General features: G+C 62.3%; 1 protein-coding gene across 3 annotated transcripts in view; it reads left to right on the forward strand.

The window, feature by feature from the left end:
- Positions 1–1,265: 1,265 nt before the first annotated feature.
- TMPRSS2 (transmembrane serine protease 2) overlaps positions 1,266–14,494 on the forward strand; it is a 29,130-nt gene continuing 15,901 nt past the window's right edge. Inside the window, exons 1-4 of one of the 3 annotated variants that reach the window (XM_037524482.1) lie at positions 1,266–1,294; positions 8,654–8,723; positions 10,309–10,519; positions 14,215–14,301. In XM_037524482.1, the coding sequence (XP_037380379.1) occupies positions 8,709–8,723; positions 10,309–10,519; positions 14,215–14,301 (313 nt within the window). In that variant the 5' untranslated portion in view covers positions 1,266–1,294; positions 8,654–8,708. Of the gene's footprint in view, positions 1,303–6,086; positions 6,107–8,653; positions 8,724–10,308; positions 10,520–14,214; positions 14,302–14,494 lie in introns of those variants that run through there. The other 2 variants (XM_037524481.2, XM_037524480.1) reach the window with 2 other exon arrangements.

Below are 14,494 nucleotides of genomic sequence, written 5' to 3' on the forward strand. Positions count from 1 at the left end.
GCCATCACCGTGCGCCCCCGGATGACCTCTTTCTGCAGTCAGATTTCAAGGGTTTCTTTGGTTCGGTTTTGTCCCTTCCTCTGCTTGGTTTCTTTATATTCCACACATGAGTGAAATCACCCGTATTTGTCTTTCTTCTTATGACTTACACCTTTCATCTGCTGTGGCTTTTGAAGGAGGAGCCGCAACAGCTTCCTGGTGATGGACGCTGTGAAGTCGCCGTGACGACTGCTGCGCCTTCCTCCCAGCGCAGTGGACAGCCGCAGCCCGTCCACTCCTGGCTCTGGTGGCCTAGGGGTTAAGTCCCAGCGCCGTCACCACTTTGGCAGTTCCCTTAAGAGTGAGAAAATGTCCCCTCTTGCCCCCAGCCCCGGGAAACTCCCCTTCCACTGGCCAAAGTGGACCGTCTGTCCATCTTTGAAGTGAGACTTCTGGGAAAGAATGGAGTTCGGCTCTGAGCGGGACGAGCCCCGGGCCCTCCTGGTCTGCTCCCTGGAGGTGTGCGGATCCCAACACAGATTCCAGAAGGTTGCCGAGAGAAGGGGACAGGAAGGCTGAGACAGCCACGCCAAGGGGGCTGAGGGAGAGACGCAGGGTGCAGACAGGCCCCCCACCCCCACACTATCCAGTGCAGAACTCGGGGGCTGGGGGGAGAAGCCGGCAGCCTGACTCTGCTGCTGCTGGAGGTGCTCTGGGGCCTTTTTCGGGGACAGTCCCAACACCACTGCGGGATGAGAGGCTGGAAGACTAGGGCGGGGAGAGGGACTTTGGACTCGGGGCAGGAAAAGGTCCCCCATCCTTTTCCCGCGAACAGGAGGAGGGCTGGGGTGGGAAGCTCCTTGGCGCTGGGCGCTGGGTCTCCAGGGGCTGCCGCCTGATCCCTGGGGTCGACTCCTGGGTCCTCGCTGCGGACACAGGCCACGAAGGTCCCCAGGGACGGAGCAGGGCCTGGCCAGCGCAGCACACAGCCCGCAGCGCCGGGCTCACACCCCACGGGGCCAGCGCTCTCTGGAATCCCCCCAACCCCCTAGTGCAATGCGAGGCTGGGTCTGGGGCTTCCCTCCGGGAAACTCCGCCTCCGGCCGCCCCCGCCCCGCCGGCCGCAGCCGGTCCCCTCCTGGCTCCAGGGGCCTGAGGGCGTCGCCCGGGCCGCCGACACCGCCTCCCGGGGTTAAAGCTGGAGGCGGGCGGGCCGGGACTCCTGCCGGGCAGAGGAGGAAGCCGGCGGAGCGGGCGCAGCACCGGGGAGGTGCCGGCGCGGGAGGCAGGGCGCGGGCCGCGGACCCAGCCGCAGGTGAGCAGGTGAGCAGGTGTGAGCGGGAGGCCGCGCGCAGAATCACCTGAGTGCCCTGCGGGCCAGGCCGGCGGGACTCGAGCCCGGAGCGGGCAGCGCCAGCGCGGCAGGTGCGTCCTCCCCGCGGGCTCCCGGGCCAGCCGGTCTTGGCACCGGTGCCCGGGGCAGGCGCCCGCCGTCCCTGGCCGCTCGTTGGGAGAACAGGGTGCCTGGAGGTCCCTGCGGGCGGGTGCCCCGGTGGGAGCCCTTGCCTGCTCCCCTGCCCCGCGGGCTGGAGCTCGGGTTCTGGGGGCGCCTTTTCCCGTTGGAGACGCACGAGGAAGAGGGCGGGTTGTGGATCTGTTTCTTTGTTTCGGGAAAATCTCTGCAGCCCTGAGTGTTACTTGAACTCCTGCTTCTTGGTGGGAGAAACTGGAAACTCGCTTAGATGCCGGAGTGATACCACCGGCACGGCGGGGACGGCGGGGCTGGGGGACGGTGGGGCTGGGGCCTGGGGCCTGGGGGCTGGGGACGGCGGGGCTGGGGACAGTGGGGACTGGGGACGGTGGGGCTGGGGACGGCGGGGCTGGTTGCGGAGGCCCCGGGGATGGCCGGCCGCAGTCTGAGCCCACTTTTGGGCTACCCAGCGGCCATCAGGTCCAGCTGCTGGCGTTGGCTGCCTCAGGATCCGGTCCTGGAGAGGCGGGCTGGCTTTTAAGGGTTCCCGCAGGGGAGAGGCTGGCTGGGTGTCCCAGCACCAGGACACAGGGCAGGGGACCAGCCTGGCTTGGGTGCGGGCCCTTGGCCCGGGAGTCGGACAGCAGGATTGCCTTAGGCCCCAAAGTTGCGCCCTGGTGGTGGAGGCGGGTCAGGAGGGATCTTGGTGCTCGCCCGGAAGGCAGAGAAAATCAGGGGCTGAGGTCCGCCTGGAAGGCAGGACTCACTGGAGCTTGGCCCCGAGGCTGGGCGCCCCCGGATTGGGAAAGGGGCACGTAGAGGCTTGAGTGCAAGGAGCTCCCAGCTGTAGAGAACCCCCAAATCATGGAAAGTTACAGAACCGAGAAGTGCACTTCCAAAGAGTCGTAGAAGCGGGTGTGAGGGGCAGGTTGTTGACTTAGCCTGAGCTGTGTGGAGTGCTCTCCAGGAAGTGCCGCTGGAGCCAGCCCCGCCTGGGGAGGGGGCTGGGAGTGTGGCGCACTGGGCGACCCCAGGGAGCAGGACCTGGGGGGGGACAGAGGCCCCTAGGCTGTGGGCTGCTGCTGAGTGGGGAGAAGAGGGCCCGGTGGGCCTGGTGACAGGGACCCCAGGAGGTCACGGGGGTTACTTCAGGCTTGCCCAGCTTTCTGGGGGTGGCACCGCCTCACCCCAGCGACCTTACGGGGGTGGGGGGGCCGATGAGGTCAGAGAGGCAAGGAGCACCCAGAGAGCTAATACCCCAGGGCCGGGGAAGTTCCCCAAACTGGAACCTGCCCGCCCACACTTCTGCTCTGTGTGTGCCCGTGTGAGTGTGTGTGTGTGCCTGTGTGTGCAAGCGTGTGTGCATATATGTAATTTCTCTGGCCCAAGCCGCAAGGGCCTTGGTTCTTTGCTGGGATGTTTGTTTGCTCCCCAGCAGCTTCCCTCCATTCTACCCCAAGGTCAAGATTGTGCTATTGTGGGAACTCACCCAGGGCTGCTCTGGGCGGGCCCAGTCACCTTCACTGAGGGGCGCACTTGGCCCCACCGGTTATAACAACAACCACAAAGGTGTTGGGGCACTCTCTTCCAGCCAGGCGTCACCCCCATCTCTTTATAACACTGAAATCAACATAAGGAAACTGAGGCAGGCTGGTCGGGATTGGGGAAGAGGAGGGCCAGCCAGACTCTGGGCACGTCGGGCAGCCAGGGGGACCCCCGGTCTTGTTCCTGCCCCCAGGAATGCTTGCTCCCGGGCACCAGGGCTGCAGAAGCTCCCAGTCCCTGCTCTGCCCCCCTGGATCCCAGCCTCCACCATCCTGAGGCTTTGTGGCTCTTCCCGCACCCTCCTTACTTTCCAGGGTGCCTGCCAGCGACTCCCCCCCAACATTGGATCTGCTCCACGATGGCCTGTAAGAGGCCACTGGGGTGGGGTGCAAAGGTGTCGCCTGCCTGAGCCCTACACTGGGCCTACTTTGGTGGGCCCCTTCCTGGGTGGGGGCTGGGAAGCCCTCTGGCCTTCTTGGGGAGCCTTGACTTGCAAAGCCTCAGTGCCAGTGAGCCAGGGCATGTTGAAGGGGGGCCACAGTTCTCCCTGTGCCCTGAACATTCTGGCCCCAATTACATGTGGGTCTCAGGGAGCAGCAAGGGCAGTTCTGGGTGCAGCCAGGGGCAGAGCTGAGGGTCAGGGCCTGGGAGCTGCTTTGTCTTGCTGGCAGGTGCGCGCAGGAGCAGAGGAGCGGAGGCTGGGGGTGTCCAGGCAGCACAGGGTCTTGGGAGAAAGACTGGACTCCTGGGGGCAGTGCGGTGACTTGGATTGGGAGAAGGTGACAGGCGTGGGGAGGCGCGGGGGCCAGGGCTGCTAGAAGTGAGGACGCCAGGCGTGTGGCTGGCATGTTCAGAGGCCGGGGTCAGGCACGCATTGTGTGCGTGTGCATGCGTGTGCGTGCATGCGTGTGCATATGCCCGGGGCTCATGAGGCAGAGCAGAGATGTTTGAAGAGCCTCGTGTGTTTGTGGTAGCGGAGGTGGAATTCTGGAAGTTCACGCAAGGGCAGGCGGAGAGCTCAGGAGGGGCTGAGAGGAAGGTGTGGCCACTGGTCACATTTGCTGGAAATGTGTTTCCCCGGGGAAAGGGTGGGGCATGAGCTGGCTGTCACTTCCCTGTGTGCGGGCAAGTTGCTTCCAGGGATCCTCCTGGCGGCCTGTCCCCTCCTGCTCGCCTCCCTCTGAACGGGCACAGGGAGGCTGTCCTGGGGGCGGCCAGGAGCTCCTGACCACGACAGTCTGCCCTGCCACTGAAGCCCAGCGCTGTTCTAGGATGTTTGCAAAATGACCTCCAGCGTTGGGTCAAGGAGTTGCTGGTGAGGAAACCCACTTTCCCAGACCACCTCCGCGGTATTCGAACTGTCTAAGCACCGGGAACTTGGTTTCCCTACCTTGACTTAAATCCGCCTCTGGTGTTTCTGGCCGCGGTGACTCCGCGCTCACCGTCAGGGTGCCTTAGCGCCGGGAGGGCAGCTCCTGCACTCAGGGCGTCCTGCTTCTGCGCCTCCTGCCGGGACCCCAGCTGGCAAAGCCACAGGCCCAGCCCTGCAACCGCTGTGCTCCTTTAGGGCCTCACTGCGGTTCGACCTGGGCAAGCTCTTTCTGACTCCCAGCCTTGGCAGACTTAAGGACTCCTCTGGCCTGCGGGACACAGGTGGGGGGCCTGGGGGTGGGGGGCTGTCACCTTAGGTCTGCGGGGCCACTCCGAGTGCTTCCCTTCCCTCTCTTAAATCTCATCTCACTCCTTTGAACTCAGGAAGTATTGAAGGGCCTCCCTGGTGGTGCAAGGGGTTAAGACACAACCTATGAAGCGGTCTGCAGCCTCTGCAGCACGAGTTCAATCCCCGGCCAGGGAGCTACCCACAGGGCGCAGCAGACCTCTCCTGTGCCCCGGCTGCTCCCCTCAGCAGTGGATTTCAGTGGATCTGCCTGTTCTGCTCCCCACTCTGTCTCTGGCGCATCCTCTCACCCCTGCACCTCTGGCCTGTGCCCCAGCTCTATAAATCTTAAAAAAAAAAAAAAAAAAAAAGACACTCATTGGGACGCTGGCTGCATGGCACGAAGCTGCATGTGAAAGATAAGCCCAGGGGGTGAAGGAAAACCCAGACCCACTTCCTGCCCTAAAAAGTTTTCTCTTGGGCCTCCCCGGTGGCGCAGCGGTAGAGCGCTGGGTTGTGAAACTGCCCGCAGCCTCTGCAGCGCTGGTTCGATCCCCGGCTGCTCCCCGGCCACCGGAGGAGGGTCCCACATGGCGCGCAGACCTCTCCTGCTGCCCGCTGTTCCCCTCAGCAGTGTCCTTCGGTCCTTCTGCCTGCTCTGCTCCCCGCTCTGGCTCTGGTGAATTCTCTCACCCTCCCGCGCTTCTGACTGTACCCAGTGCCTGTATAAACAAAACAAACAAACAAACAAACAAATAAATAAATAAATGCCTCTATATAAAAAAAAAAAAGAAAAAATATTTGTAAAAAAAAAAAAAAGTTTGCTCTTCTCAGGACAGCGAGGTGTTGGGGGGGAAGGAAAGGTGGCGCGGGCATCCGTCTCCCCTCACCTGCTCTCCTGCCCCTGCCCGTCTCCCCTGCGCTCCCCACCCTCCCCCCTTCCCGCGCCCCCTCCTTGCTGGGTCCGCGGCTGTGCCCCCTGCGCCTACACGTGTAGCTCCTGACTCTGGTCTGTCTCTTCTCTACTCCGTCGTGACACCCTGACAGGACAGGACACCACACGCTTGCTGGGGTGAGGCTAGGGGTGCCCCATTACGTGTTGGGGGTGGGGCTTGTTGCACGGTCAGAACGTGGAAATAGAAGCTCAGGGCCGGGGTCCTCGTCTGGGCCCCAGTCTCACCTCCCGTTCTGGGGTCTGGGAAGTCGGCACCCACTGGGGGGTCCTGAACGAGCACCCAGTGGGTCCTGAACGGGCTCCCCCGCAGCTTCATGAGGGCCCCCCACCTCCCTAGATGGAAGTCAGGCTGGTGGACACGCCTCACGCGCGCGGGTGGGTTTCAAGATAAGGCCCCGGCAGGTGTGTCTGGACCGTCAAGGGAAGACGCGGAAACAGAACCTTCCTGTCTGTGGCCGGTTTCACCCTGTCATGGGGTTCCAGGCACCATGGTGACCTGGTGCGTGACGAAGGGGTGACTCAGCCCCAAACAGCCTCTCCAGCCTCTTCCAGGTGGATGGGGAGGGAGCTGGGGTGGCGAGGAGCTTTCTGGCACGTTTCCTGGGTCCTCCGGGACAGGGCTGTGGGCTGGCGTGGAGGGCAGCCCGTCCTGAAGCTTCACGGAACAGGCGCTGCTGTCGGTTCCGGGCACCCGGGGGCGCTCACTCCGGGCAGACCGGGCAGGTCCACTGTCTGCGCGGGCCTGGCGGTGGGTGCCTGTGTCCAGACGAGCCTGGGGAGGCGGCTCCTGGACTCTCTGGACGCCAGCGCTTCCTCCAGCCCGGCCCCGGCCCCGCGGGAGACAGGCCCGGCCCTTCTTCTGCCAGAGGGAGACTCCCGGGCGGCTGCACTGCCCAGGTGGTGGCTGCCCGACCCCCTTCCTGTCCTGGCTCCTTGTCCCCACCGTGGGATCGTGAATGAATCGGAAGTGAGGATGTCCAGCCTGGCTCTCCCCTCCTTTGAGAGGGCTCTGAGCCTGGGAAGGCTGCCAGGGGGATCGAATTCTCAGTTCCTGAAACCTCAGCAGAACCTATAGCTGGGGACATGGCTGCGGACTGTTTGGAAAGTGATCTTAGGAAGGTGCTGGGTTTTCCCTGCTTAAACAAGAGCGGAGGGGAGAGCGGGGGAGGCGGGCAGGTGCGGGGGGGGAGGGTAGGGAGGGGGGCTCTGGAGTCTGTTCCCTGCAGAGCAGAGGTGGCAGGCGATAGCCTCTCCCGCGTTAATGGCCCGAGAGGAGCCGGTCCTGTGGATGGTTCTTTCTCTTTCCTCATGCCAGGAAGTGGTTTCTCTTTATTTTCCATCTAGAAAGGTTTCCACGTTCTGCGGAGGGCCTGGCTCTTATATTTCATCTTTTTTTTTTTTTTAAGATTTATTAATTGATGCATACAAAAACAGGGTGCAGGCCAGAGGTGCGGGGGGTGAGAGGATCCACCAGAGACAGAGTGGGGAACAGAACAGGTGGATCTACTGAAACACACTGCTGAGGGGAGCAGCGGGGAGTCAGGAGAGGTCTGCTGTGCCATGTGGGTAGCTCCCTGGCTGGGGATCGAACTCGTGCTGCAGAGGCTGCGGACAGCTTCATAGTCTTGACACTTAACCCCTGCGCCACCAGGGAGGCCTCTTATATTTTATCTTTACGTGAGGAGACGTCGCCTGTGGCTGGGCTTGCTCAGAGGCTTTAAGATGAGAAGACCCTCCGTCCTACTCCTGGCCAGCTCGTGTCTCTGGGTTTTATTTTTTGTGTTTTGTTCCTTTGTTTTAGTTTAACGAATCAGATGATAATTTTGCTCAGAGCACGCTGAGCTGCTGGGTCTTCACAGCTGCTGGCTGCACGCGGAGCCTGGGGGTGCTTTCTTGATACTTGCTGCAAACACCACAGATCTGTCTTTCCCGCCCCAGTTTGACATCTGCCAGCTTTAGGGTCATGTTTATTTAACAGAAATGTAGGTGACACATAGGGAGGGCTGGGCTCTGGGAGCTCATTAGCATCCACTTACCTCACACCCACCACCCATGGCAGGTGCTGCTGACTTGTGGGAGAATCTGCAATGTGAGTCAGCTTGCCCCAAGGCACAGCTCGAGGTCGTCCTGGAGGCTCAGCCTTGGCCGCTTCCTACTGCCCCTGAGCACCTGCTGTGTGCTGGGTGCCTGCAGGTGGGCTGCCCAGCCCAAGCTGGCAATCCTGGAAGCCCAGCCCTGCCTCCTGGAGCCATCTTGGGCACGGAGATTGCGAAGCTCGCTCTTGGAGGCTCCTCTGGTCTTTGGGACAAAAGGGAGCCTGGACAGAGCCAGGCTTTGGCTCTGGAGAGTGGGGGCAGGTGGGGTGTCCCTGGAAGGCATTTCACGGTGACTGTCTTTCTAGATATCTCTATAGCCCTCCACAAAGTCGGCAGACACCACTCTCTCTGCTTCAGTCTTCGAGACCATCCACATGGTGATAAGCTTTTTTAAAAAAGATTTATTTTGTTTATTTATGCATACAAGAGCTGGGGTGCACGCCAGAGGTGCAGGGGGTGAGAGGATTGGCCAGAGACAGAGTGGGGAGCAGAACAGACAGATACACTGAGCTACACTGCTGAGGGGAGCAGCGGGGAGACAGGAGGGGTCTGCTGGACCAGCTCCTGGCTGGCCGGGGTTGAACTCATGCCACAGTGGCTGCCAGTAGCTTCATAGCGCTGAGACTAACCTCTGCACCACCAGGGAGGCCCCTGATTAGCTCTTTACATACAATTTTTATTGATTCACAAAACAATCTGAACTTTGAGGTGTGACTTCACCTCGCTGGGTGTTCATGCAGCACCCCTGCCCTTGGTGCCACCCCACTCCGTCCCTGCAGGTGGCTCCAGGAAGAGGGTGAAGGTGAGGGCAGGTAAGCAGGGCAGGTGAGCACAAAGCTGCTGCTGGTTCTGGGGAAAGGTGACTCCCCTGGAAATCTCCTCCTTCTTTCTCCATCTGCCCTCTAGACCCCACCAGAGGAAGCAGCACCGCCTGTGTGTCTTTCTCCTAGGTCCTCTGGAAGGTTCCAAACCCTCCCATCACCTGATGCTGCTGGTCACGTCGGGATGGCGTTAAACTCGGTGAGTTTCTCTGTTACTGAGATTCTTGCTGGGTCCGCGTTCAAGTTCAAGTCCACGCTGGAATTCCCCTACATGGGCGGCTTTGCTGGCGCGGCCTGGCTGCCACCAGCCTGGGCGGGCGGCGTGTTCTTAGATGCTCCAGATAGACAGTGAGCTTGTGTGCTCTGGGCTGTTTTTGCCTCTGTACCCCTATTAAGATTAGCGATTACAATTTTTTTTGCCTTCTTTTAATCTCCCGCTCTGGTCTCAAGTCGTACTCTTTGGACTTTCGGGCAGCGCTGGTGAGCTATTAAACCGACCGGCTGCAGCAGCCTGCCTCTGGCTCATTCCTTTCCGATCACGCTTCCCCGGAGCCCCATTAAAAATTCTGAGCGTGATGTTGCCCCTGCTCAGAACACCGGTCTCTGTGAGCTCAGGCTTGACAGAAATAAGGGGAGCAGTCAGGGTGGGCAGGTGAGGCTGGGGTCTCAGCCCCCCGGGGCGGCCCCCCGCTACCCCGGGCGGAGCAGGACAGCGAGGAGCAGGGAAGATGGACGGGTCCAGAGCAGCTGACGTGCTGGGTCTGGGGCGCTGGCCTGGCGAAGGCAGCTGTGGGGAGGCAGAAACCAGCTGAAGGCGGAGCTGGGGATAAACGCTGAGGGCAGAGCCGAGCCCAAGTCCTCCCCCAGGGCCGGAACTCAGAAACCCCGCTTGTCCCCAGCAGTGCTGCGCTGCCCGCGGCCACTCACTAGCCCAGGGGTCCCAAGTCGTTTAAAAGATAAACGCTGACACCCCTCCTCGGGAGAACAGACCTCAAAGGGGAGCTTGCAACGCGACATGGGTACTATGAGGTGCGGTAAATGGCTGGCCCCCGGCCCTTCACACTCCTCTCTGGAAAATGGGTGTATCCCTCGTCCCTGGGCCATTGTAGGGCTTGCGGCCAGGTTGCAAGGAGCTGGTGAACACAGACACCTGGTGGCAGGTGAGTCCTGGGAGGGTTGGTGTTGCTATCCTCATCCTAATCCTGGGATGGCTGGATCCTGCCCCCCGGTTCTGCAGGTACGGGGCGGCAACTCGCTCTCAACCACCACACGCTTGTTCTGTCAATGTCTGACTAATCTGCTATGTCACCCATTCATTTTTTCTTAATTTGAGAAGCCAGCGACTGACAGTTCATTGAAATTGCTGATCATTTTCCTTTTTTTTTTTTTTTAAGATTTATTTATGCATACAAGAACTGGGGTGTAAGCCAGAGATATGGGTGTGTGTGTGAGAGGATTCACCAGAGAGAGTGGGGAACAGAACAGGCAGATTGCTGAAATGCACTGCTGAGGGGAGCAGCGGGGAGACAGGAGAGGTCTGCTGCACCCTGTGGGTCCCTGGCCATCGGGGATCCAGCTCTGGCGATAGCTGGATGGCGTCGTCTTTAACTCCTGCACCGCCAGGGAGGCCCTGCTGATCACTTTCACTCCAGCTAGCGGGGTGTCTGGCACCATGACAGACCCCAGAAGCACCCGCAGCCCTCCTCCCCCCTCCCTGGGGGAGATGGCTGAGAGCCTGGCCTTGGGGTACTCTGGTTCCCAACTCAGCTTCTCTCCCCGTCCAGGGATCGCCGCCAGGTTTCAGGCCTTACTATGAGAACCATGGGTACCAACCGGAAAGCCTCGGCCCCTCACCGCCCTCCGAGCCCTCCCTCCGCGGCGAGTACTACCCGTCGGCGGTGCCCGCGTACTCCTCCAGGGTCCTGACGCAGCACTCCTCACCGGCCGTGGTCCTCAGGGAACCCAAGTCCGCGCCCGGGACCGTGTGCACCTCGGGTAGGCCTCTCCCCCGATGCCTGTGACGGCGCCCGCTGGCTCCCTGTGCCCCAGCCTGCGGCCTGCTCTCGGGCGCTGCCCCCTCCCCTGCTCCGCCGGGCCCTGCTGCGCCCTCGCCTCTCTTCTCTGCTGCCGCCCGCTGTCCCCCGCCTCCGGCTGTCCCCCGCCGCCGGCTGTCCTCTGCCCTCTGCAGCTGGCTGTCCTGCCTCCTGCCGCGTGGTTTCCCAGGGCATCGTCTTGAGTCCACGGGGAGGTCCAGATGCAGGCAGGCCGGGGTGCCTTTGCCCAGAGCCGCAGGTCCCCCTCCAGACGCTGCCGAGGGCCGTGGGGCGCCGTCTCTCTCGGTTCTCACGATGTTTAGACACCGCGGGGCGGGCGGGGGAGAATCGAAGCCGTTCGTCCTTTGCTTCTCATTTTCATCCATCTCTTTCTTTTTTAAAATTAATTAATTAATTTTTAATTATTTTATTTTACATATTTTTAACGTCATTTTCTACTTTTGTACAATGTGCATTCTCGTCCCTCTCTTTCTGGCCCCGTCCCTCTCCTTTCTCGGCCGATCATTCTGCCTGCCTTCTCCCTGGACCCTTGCCGCCCCCGGCCCTCGTCCCTGGGGGATGTGGGGTGCAGCGGCGCCAGGTGGAGCCGGCACACTGTCAGCTCGTCCTGCTGCGGTCCCGGGAGACACCACACGGAGACGCAGCTCGCACACTCGACCCGGAGCAATGGAGCACGTTGGCGCGCCGGTGTGTGCCCACCACCCGCGCGCCAGCCCCCTCCCCGCCCCCCCACGTGCCCACCACCCACGACCCCCCAGAGTGCGCCCACCATGGGGCTCCTGCACTGCTGCCCCCTCACCCCCGGGTGCTCTCGGGCTTTTTCTCAGCGATTGCTGCACCTTTCACACACGGCTTGCGCCCCACTCTGCCAACCTCTGCCCCTTTTATTCCCGAGTTTCTACCCCTGGCGGCGCCCCGTCTTTCCTGTGTGGCTCGCTGAGTCCCTCTTCCCTCTGCTCGGGGAACGCTGTCTTTCTGCTGCTTGGCGTGGAGGTGGGGACCAGTGGTTCTCAATGGGGGGTGATGCTGGTCCCCAGCGACAGTCCAGGGTGTCTGGAGACTGTTTGGATTGGTGATAAGTACAGGAGGGTGTGCCTTGCGACCCCTGGGTGGGTGCCAAAGACGCTGCCCGCATGCCAGGGTGCACAGAAGGGCCCCCGTGGCCGGGAATGGTGTCCTTGAGGCTCAGTAGTGCCAGCGCTCAGCGCCATGGCCGCCCTCCCGCGCGTAGGCTGGAAGGAACTCAGGGAAGAGGGGTCGGAGCTGGGCACTGGCACCTCCTTCCTCTGCAAAGAAGAAGGCAGCGTCAGCAGCCGGGGTCCCTCTGGCGGCTGCACCTTGAAGGCTGGTGCTCATATCAGGCACTGCCCGGCCCTGGGGCAGAAGGAGCCACACTTTCCACTCACGTAGGGGAGACGCGGGCAGGGGCAGCGGCAGGCGTCCCTGAGCAGCTTTATGAGGGAAACACTGGAGCCGCCGCCTGGGATTCTGCATTATAAAAATGCCCTCGGACTTAAAATTCACTTCGTGAACTACCTGGTGTTATTTTTAAAAGTATCGCGTGGACTCAGGGCCGAGGGGAGTGCACGCGCCTGGAGGGCCGTGGCTGGCATGGAGCTGTTATTTTAAATTAATCGACTCTCTCTGAAGTAGTTTCGGGCTTACAGAAAAATTGAGTATGGACGTCCCATCACCCCCTTCCCACCGTCTGTCCTAGTGGGGTGCAGCTGTTACAGCCCACGCCGATACATCCTCTAAGCTGAAGCCCGAGGTTTCCGTTAGGAACCCGGCTCTGCTCGCCCGTGGCTTTGGGTAGGGACCCGTGTCCTTCGGCCCCGTGGGTGACAGAGGAGCTTCGCTGCCCTGAAGTTTCTTGTGTCCCACCACCTCCGAGTGTCCTGCAGCTGGACCCCAGCCCAGCACAAACCAGGACAGTGGGGACACTCTCGACCTTAGCCTGTCTTTTGCATTCGCGACAATCCGAAAAAAGGAGCCGCCCCCTTCACAGAGGCGCCGGTGCTCCTTGGGACCCCCGGGAGTGGGGTCGGGGCTCATGCTGTGGGTCTATCTGTCCCACTAGAGCCTGGACCGCCCGTCCCCACCCCCAGGACGAGCCTTTCCTCACAGCCTCACCGGTACGTGTTTCTGGCATTTTCCACACGGGCCACGCAGAGTTGACTCTAGAAACTAAGGCCGAGCCCACAACAGACGAAGCCGATCATGACCAGGGCAGTGACCCGTGAGTTCATGTTAACCCCAACTAGCGAGACAGCCGACCGGGGCTGCTCCAGCCCGAGCCGCCCTAACCCCAGAGGTGGGGCTCCGTTCCTCAGGACAGGGGGCCCAGCCTGTGTGCCAGCTGACCCACACCGAGAGGGGTGCAGAGCGCCCCGTGTCATAGCCCTGACCTGTCCCGCCAGGTTGCCTGATCTCAGGTAAAACAACACACAGGCAGGCGTCCATGGGGCGCGTCCTCCGTCGCCAGCGGGGCAAGTGGCCACTACCTTGTCCCCCGCCTGCGTTGCCACCTTCTTATTCTGTGGCTTGGAGGCTCAGAGGCTCACCCCAGACCTGTGGCCTCACCTGTCAGAGCTGCAAGCTCATGCCTGCCCCCCAAGCGACACCCCTGCCGGGAGTGCCAGGAAAACAGCCCTGGAATCCGCGGAATGTGACAAGGAAGTGGGAGGCGAGGCCTGGGCCTCATCAGATGGTCCCGCTCTGGTCTGGCCAAGTCCCACGTGGAAGTTCTTGCTCTGGCTGACTTAACATGGCAGCTGGGGTGCACCTGGCCCCTCACTGCCCCCGGCCTGCTGCTCGCCTGTCTCAGGCGCTGGGGGTCCACCTGGGGCTTCTCCCCTCTACCCCTCCGCCCTCCTTCCTGGGAGCTCCCGGGCGGGGCTTGCTGGCCGGGGCGGTGCGTTGGTGGTGGGGCCCTTCCTGCGGTCTCGCCAGGTGTCGGGCACAGGTGTGCCATCCCTGGTCTCACCTCAGGTTGAGCTATGTGGGGGCAGTGGAGCTGTGGCCTCGGGGCTGTGCTCTGAACCCACACTGCCCGCCGTGGTGGCTGCACGCACCCCCCCCCCCCACCGAGAGGCCCCTATTCTCCATGAGACGTGAGCCCAACGTGACTGCTGGGGGTCGGGGCTGGCGCTGGCTGCCAGCAGCTCTCCGCAGTGCTGGAATGTCCAGCGCCAGCCCTGGCCCCACGGGAGCCACGGCCTCAGGCGACCTGGAGTTGATGTAACTTACACGCGTGCGGCGGTCGTCGTGGAAGTGACACAGCCACGTGCAGCCAGTCCCGCGAACGGGCAGGGGCGGGCGGGCGGCCCCTGGCTGGACAGTCTTGCTGAGACCAAGGCTGCGCCCGGAGGCCACGCCGGGGCTGGCCTGGGGGAGGCGCCACCATGCTGCCCGCCCCTCCCCGCCAGCGCGTGTGTTAGATGACCGCCGCCGGCTCTGCGATCCGCACCCTGCGGCCGCTCGGGCTCTGCTGCCCCCCACGAAGTCAGCCTCCCCCGTCCTGGAGGGACGGGCCGCCCCGGGAGCGCAGGGGTGTCATTTCCTGCATCCGCACTGCGGGCCTTGGGCGCGTCCTCCGGAGCCTGCGGCTGACGGCTGACGGTGCTCTCCCCGCAGGGAAGAAGGTGGCGCTGTGCATCTCCCTGGTCCTGCTGATCCTGGCGGTGCTGGGCGGGGTGGCCGGCTTCCTGCTGTGGAAGTACAGTAAGTGCGGGGCTAACGCCTCCTCCCAGAGAGCTGTCTCCTCTTCCCTTCTGCTGCCAACCGACACGCGGAACCCCCTCCCGGCGCTGCGGGGGGCTCCTCGGCGGCCCCACTCGCCTGCTCCCTCGTGTGCGGGTTGTCGGAAGCCCGGGCACCTGTGGGGAGGACCCTGGTGGAGAAGTGGGGAGTTTAC

This window comes from Talpa occidentalis, unplaced genomic scaffold (assembly GCF_014898055.3).
Source record: "Talpa occidentalis isolate TD23 unplaced genomic scaffold, MPIMG_talOcc4v2.1 talOcc4.4, whole genome shotgun sequence".
Taxonomy (NCBI): Eukaryota; Metazoa; Chordata; class Mammalia; order Eulipotyphla; family Talpidae; genus Talpa; species Talpa occidentalis.